At 41.4% G+C, this 6631-nt stretch overlaps 1 protein-coding gene across 1 annotated transcript in view; it reads right to left on the reverse strand.

Moving 5' to 3' along the window:
* The window catches only part of rasgrf1 (Ras protein specific guanine nucleotide releasing factor 1), a 36205-nt gene extending 31242 nt beyond the window's left edge, over positions 1-4963 (reverse strand). The window contains exons 1-3 of the mRNA XM_010792741.1: positions 4858-4963; positions 4306-4424; positions 3636-3796 (exon numbers count right to left, since the gene is read on the reverse strand). Of these exons, the coding sequence (XP_010791043.1) occupies positions 3636-3796; positions 4306-4420 (276 nt within the window). The 5' untranslated portion in view covers positions 4421-4424; positions 4858-4963. The remainder of the gene's footprint in view (positions 1-3635; positions 3797-4305; positions 4425-4857) is intronic.
* Positions 4964-6631: the final 1668 nt, after the last annotated feature.

The raw sequence follows: 6631 nt of genomic DNA on the forward strand, positions 1-6631 counted from the left end.
TGTGTGAATAATCCAGTGGGAATAATAATATAAACCTAATGTTCAGTAACGCTACAAATACTTTGTAATTTGGAGTCTAAACAAAGTTAAAGTGGAATTTACAGACAGATATTGCAACACATTTTGCTGTTGTGAATTCTAAGGCTGGGATCCTTCGTTTAGAAGTGGGTTTTTTACTTGTTACCATTGCATGTTATCTTTGAACTACATAGAATGGACTTAAGCAAATTGAATAGTTATGTGGCTGGTACTCTGACCTGGAATCGACTGTATCTTTTCTGTTTGATATCTGTATTATTTGAAAGCAGGTTATCTATCTCTTCTCTCTCTCTCTCATCCCATCTCTCTCTCTCCTCATCTCTCTCTCCTCTCATCTCTCTTCTCCTCACAAAATCCGGGCTCTGTGACTCTCACCATCCTCTCTCGTCTCTTCTCTCCCATCTCTCTCTCATCTCCCTCTCTGCTGCCGATGCACCTGTGCAGAGCAGGTGTTTCTGTATTTTGGGTTGAAGTGGATCAGTGGAACCCCTGCAGAAGGATCCGGCTGCCTGCAGTCATTGGTTATTATCAACCGTAATCAACTCTCTATCAAGAAATAAAAGCAGCATTCCCACAAAGCTGAGTTCCTCTATGGCAGTAATAATGTAGATATTGATTGATTCACATAATATTTCCTTGAGCTGCACATTATTCAGATGTTAAAAAGAACAAAAGGTACACAGCATTCTTGTCCTTTTTAAGTCACATGCCCATTTTAAAAGTATCGTACCCATAAATGAAAGGTCAAACACTGTGAGTAACTGAGCTTCTATAGTAGATACATTATTCCCTGAATAGTGAGCTACATCAGCCAATTAAAATGAAAAAAACAGGAATCCTCACAGGGTAATAAATTAAAATCCCATTACCTAATAAATTCATGGCAGCTGTGTTACATTTAAATAGGTCCTCCTCTTAAACGTGTGTGAATCGCTGCCTTTGGTGTCATAATACCAACAGTTTCCTATTCTTTTTGTCCCTTTTCTCTGAGTTACTGCTACAGAGGAGTGTGTGTGTTGTGTGTGTGTGTGTGTGTGTGTGTGGTGTGTGTGTGTGTGTGTGTGTGTGTCGCGTGCCGTGCGTGTGTGTGTGTGTGTGTGTGTGTGTTGTGGGAAGGCAGACTGGAAAGAGGGGCTTCGCAGGCAGGGCGAGGAGGAAGAGATTAGAGATAATAAAAGAAGGGGGAGAGGAAGGAGGGGGAAGAAGAAAGGGTTTAACATGTGGAGTAATGTTGGAGATGTATCGGCACGTGTGTGGCATGAGTAGCAAGAAGGAAATTAAATTAGGAACATAAATATGTAATGGACTAAAAGGCTGGTGCTTCAATTGGTGGTGTGGTGAATAGATGGTGTGTGTGTAAATGTGTGTGTAAGTGTGTGTGGTAGTGGTGGTGTGTCGTTGAAATGTGAATAAGTTGTAAGTGTGTTGTGTAAGTGTGGTGTCAACACTGCTATCCAATGAAAATAACACCAATGTGCACCAACAGACACACATATCCAACTGAGGCCGAAGCGCAAAAATCCTAGTTACTTCAATTGTGTGAGGGGGAAGCATCTAAAGGAATTGATATATGCGGTTTGGAGGGGGGTGGTAGGAAGGGGGGGGGGTTTAAAGGGGTGAGGGTCCCGGGTGAGGCAGAGAGGGAGAGTTTAGTTACCTGTTGCTGATCTCCGCTGGTATTCGCTAATCTTCCTTCTACCTGTTTTTGAGCACTTGGCTTTGCTATCACTCAAGAGGCAGTTGCTAATGCTAATGCTAGCAACCATGTGCTCATATATTGTTGTTAATGTTACATGTTAAAGACACTTCACTAAGTTAAGCTACACCTTATAAGCATAATGGCTCATTGCTAGTCTGATTGGGGTTTTTTGGAAGAAGTTATGACATGCAAAACCATTGTACTGCTGTGGACGGGAGCATCAGCTTTAATGCTCACGTATTTTAGCAACTGGAAAAAGGGACAGCTACATTTTTAATATTTAGATTTATTTGCTGTCATACGACAACCTCTTTCAAATGGGTAGCTAAAGTCGTTTCTTTCCTCTCACTAAAACCACCAGACTATTGACAACAAAACAGTAATTCTGCCAAGTTTTTGTTCTACTGCGGCCTTAATCGGTTAGTTTGTGAATCCGCACTAACCCTTTAGCAAGTGTCTGATGGATTGCCATTTCATTGTTTGCTCTAAGGCGGAGGCGTATGAACTGATTAGGATTTTGGGAGTTGAAGGCCAAAGTCACTGTGACCTCATAAAACACCTAATTGACCGTAACTCAATAATGAAAATGTTAATTACGACAATTTCACACTAATGTCTAAATGGATGAAACAATGGACGGTCTTTCAAATAGGATCGCACCAGCCGTGAGATCAAAAAGGGCCAGAGGACACAGACCCGTGATACACCGCTTTTCTGATGCCATTTCCATTTGTACCACACCTTTCTTCGAACTGAATTCATTTTGATATCAAATACACGCCTGTAAGGTTAGCCAGGGGCCCTGAGATACTTTAACAACACATGGAATCTGACCTTTCAGTCCATCAATTAAAGCTGTTATTGAGTGGTGCAAAAATGAGTCCTAAAACCCAGAGATGAGTCAGCATGATACGACTTTTGGTTCCCTCGTCTCAAAGTTAACGTTTTTTGAATCTACAACATAAAATACATAAGTATACACAACTTCTGAATATCTAAAGCTTCTACGTGTCTTAAAAAATGCAGTTGCTAAAAAGTGTCTAAATGAGACTAGTAAACATCATCACGCCGATCATTAGCCGCCTTTAGCTTAGCGATGGTGATTGGCGTGATGAATGTGACCGTGATGTAGTTCCTTTATTGCCTAACGTTAGCTTTTTATTCCTTGGGATGGCATTTACGCTTCACAACTCATAAAAGTGGTGTTAATACGTGCAGATTATCCTGCCGAACAAAGCGTGTAAGTATCATAAACATGTGTTTGTCACAGAGATTATTTTATGCAATATTCCAAAATCCAGTCCCATGTTTTTGTCCCTTGTGATGCTAACTCGTCCGACACAAATACGTCATCCCTGCACCACTCTTTTGATGACTTTCTGATACTGTAGCCACAGATGCACTGAGCAGCCATTAACACACTGACAAGCATCACAGCCAAGCCTTTAAAGCTGTGGGGGGGCTGCAGCTGTGACGGCAACAAGAGGCGAACGTTTCAGTGAGAATAAAAGAAAGAGATTCCTCAATGCTTCCTTGTATCTCTCACAACTGTCTCCTGTCTCATTTTCTGAGCAAATTCAGTCTTTCACGTTCACCTCTCTTCAACTCACATGCAGTTTGAATGTGTGTATAGTGTGTGTGTGTGTGTGTGTGTGTGTGTGTGTGTGTGTGTGTGTGTGTGTGTGTGTGTGTGTGTGTGTGTGTGTGTGTGCTCATGAGTGCGTCAGCGGTCATCGCCATTGATAAAAGCCACGACATCACTAACCCTTGAGCTTTCATCTCCTGTCAGTTAATCCGTTCAATTTAGCTCAGAGATTCATTTTTTTTGCGGTGCCTTAAGGTTGTGATGTTTGAAATAAGGAGCAACTCCACTGCTAGCTCAGCAGCTCAGGCCCACCTTGGTGAGATGAAGCTTTCCCCCAGATCCCCTGGTGCAGATGATTACATGCTTGGAGAAGAGAAAGCACTGCCTCTCCCCCTCCTTCTTCAGAGACAGAGAACCCAGTCGCCCACGGGTGATTTTGACCTTCTCGCTCATCGGCACCTGGATGAGAGACCCTGTATGTGGGAAAAAAAGAGTGTGTGTAAATAGAAGGAGGCAGGAGGAAGAGAGAGGGAGAAAGACACATATGCTAGTGGAAAAGAGGCAATGACAAGAAATGGAAGAAAATGTTTTTAAAAAACTGGTTGTCTTGCTTCCTTTACATTTGAATACATGCAGAGTCACATGAGACACTAAGGATTAAATAATGTAATTTCTGTATTCCCTCTGCTCACCCGTCGAGGCCTGTTGGGGACGTTTGACATTTACAGTCCCAGTTTCATCATCAGTTTGCCTCTGAACAGTCTAATTACACTTGGAAATTAAAGACTCATGAGGAGTACATTTTTCCCCAGAGAGAGAGGGATTGGCCTTTTTTTCTAAGAAAAGAATTTCCCCCTCAATACAGGGCTGAGGTGTGAGATCAGGCTGTCAGACAGGTAAGGAGGGACAGGCAATCCCCTCTGCTGAGATCCTGCTTTTCCTCACTGGGATCTGAAGTACAGTACTTGAAGGCAGGAGTTACCTTGTCTTACAAACGTCTGGCTGGTGTCAAGAAGAATCTCACAGCCCTCTACGATCATGCGCTCTATTGCCAGGTTCTTCCTGATGTTCTCGGTCTCGCTCACTTCATCGTGCATGATTCTGGGGAAAATAAACATTGAATCAATCTCATTAAATCTGTACTAAATCCAGAATAAAATGAAACACACAAATGAGAATAACCACAGGAATTATTGCTGTTAATCTTATGAATTTAGCATGATTTGGATTTACAGTATTTGCCAATATTTGAACAAGATAAATGATATGTAAGAAAGTTAATAAAGTAATCCGAGTTGCCTTCAGTAATGCAAGTTGTATGTACTCAATTTTACGTTATACAGTTGATATTTATTTTGGTTATACTACCGTTTGTGTGACTATTTGCTAGATGTAAATGTATCTATCTACAAATGTGTGGCATAACATAAAATGCACTCTTATTGTTTAAAAAACCTGACATTTGACCAGTATGCTGTGAAAAGAGGTGTCGCTCAGTTGAAGTCTTGATTTAAATGTCTTTATACAAAAGTACCTGGAAAGCTCCTCCAGCTTGGATTTGGCGTAGTCCAGACTGGTTCTTTCTACATGTTCATGGGGTGTGTGGGCCAGGAGTTCGTGGAGTGTAAGAATGTAGCGAGGAATCTACAGAGACAGATAACATGGGAGTCACACTCAAAAATAAGAGCTCACTTTCATACATAGATGTAAGAACAACACAAAGATACCCACACAGGAATAAACACGGGCCAATGTGCACGTACACTAATGAGAAGTAGATCAGTGGAGAGCACAATCTACACTCATCAGCTAAATGTATTATCAACACAGCACAGCCTGCAGTAGGCCCCAGCTGAGTGGACTGTCGGGAAACTGCGTGCCTTGCCAGAAAGGAGCCATTATTAAAGCCTGAGCTCCAAAAAAACAACCGCTTTTTATAGACATGAAAAACATTACAGGGATATTCGGAGCTAAAGCAGAGAAATGCCTGCTGTCTCTCTTCTTGATCAGTGATGCTAGAACATGGGACATCGCTCAGGGAGCCAATGAGGGCTCAACAAGGAGGCGGGTCTTTGAAGCCAAGTGCCGACTGTGCCATAGTTGCCGAACAGAAGCCGGCATGCATGACGGAAAATATTCCTTTGTTTGAAGTGGAAACTATTCAAATTGATTACAATTATTATTTAATCCTATGTGTAGTACAAAACAACACGCTACCATTCGTCAACCACATTGCAAATGACATCTACTGTGGGACTACAGATGTATCTTTGGGTCTTTTTTCTTGAGCCTTAGAAAATAAACTGGCTTTAACTGTGCTTTTTACAGTTGGGCACCTCAATGTAATTGGAATTAGGTAAATAACTTAATGATATGCTTTTAAGGCAATACATAACACCTGAAAATGAATGATGATTTCCTTTTTTTTTTTCTTTTTTTAACGCATTTCAGATATGCAACACTTAGCTGTCTGTGGCTCTTTCCTGCTGTAACGCTGCAAATTTCCCCTCTGTGGGAATAATAAAGGTATTCTGATTCTGATTCTGATGATAAGGTACATTAAACTCGATGTAATAGATGTCTAGAAGCGGGCAATTCATTTATACGATGTAAAAATGTTGGTTGAGTCATATTTGTGTGTAGTCTTCAGATGTGGCCTCATCTTATCCCCCCCATTGATGTTTCTGAAGTAAAAGAGTGGTACATTGTGTGCTTTCAATGTTTCTAACTCAGTACCGCATGGTCTCATACGAAACTACGGGTAAGATTTTGAAAGGTCCTTGTGGTCTATTTATATTATTCTCTGTCATTAGGCCGAGGGTGGAGAACCGGAAGTAAGTTTTAGGTGTTTATGGAGTGTCGTGCGATTAGAGTTTTGATTGTGTACGACACAGTCCTATAAAGAAATAGTGACCTTCTAACGTCTTGATCTTTGGTTGTGACGACGAAACAGAACTCTTTGTTTAATTATAGACGTAGAAGCAAATAATAGTCACTTTGGCTCCGTCCTAAAGATGTAGTCTATTAAGATGTCCCGGACTTTTCGGTCTTATCGCCACCGTTGTAATGGCAACGACATTGCGGTCTGCTTTTCATAAGTTTTCAAAATATTGAAAAAGATACCATTACACTTGGCTCGCACAAGTACACATTGTCCAGAACACCCATAAGTAGAGAGTATTTCGGCTTGGACTAACTGTAGACGCGACGGGTATCGACTTTGATGGATGGTCTCTCTAAAACACTCCTTTGGTGGTCATGTCGACTCTAGGAGGCGAGTGACGTTCGTCTTGTCTCTGAAACTTTCG

The sequence above is a fragment of the Notothenia coriiceps genome, unplaced genomic scaffold (genome assembly GCF_000735185.1).
Source record: "Notothenia coriiceps isolate Sejong01 unplaced genomic scaffold, NC01 NC01_scaffold00036549, whole genome shotgun sequence".
NCBI lineage: Eukaryota > Metazoa > Chordata > Actinopteri > Perciformes > Nototheniidae > Notothenia > Notothenia coriiceps.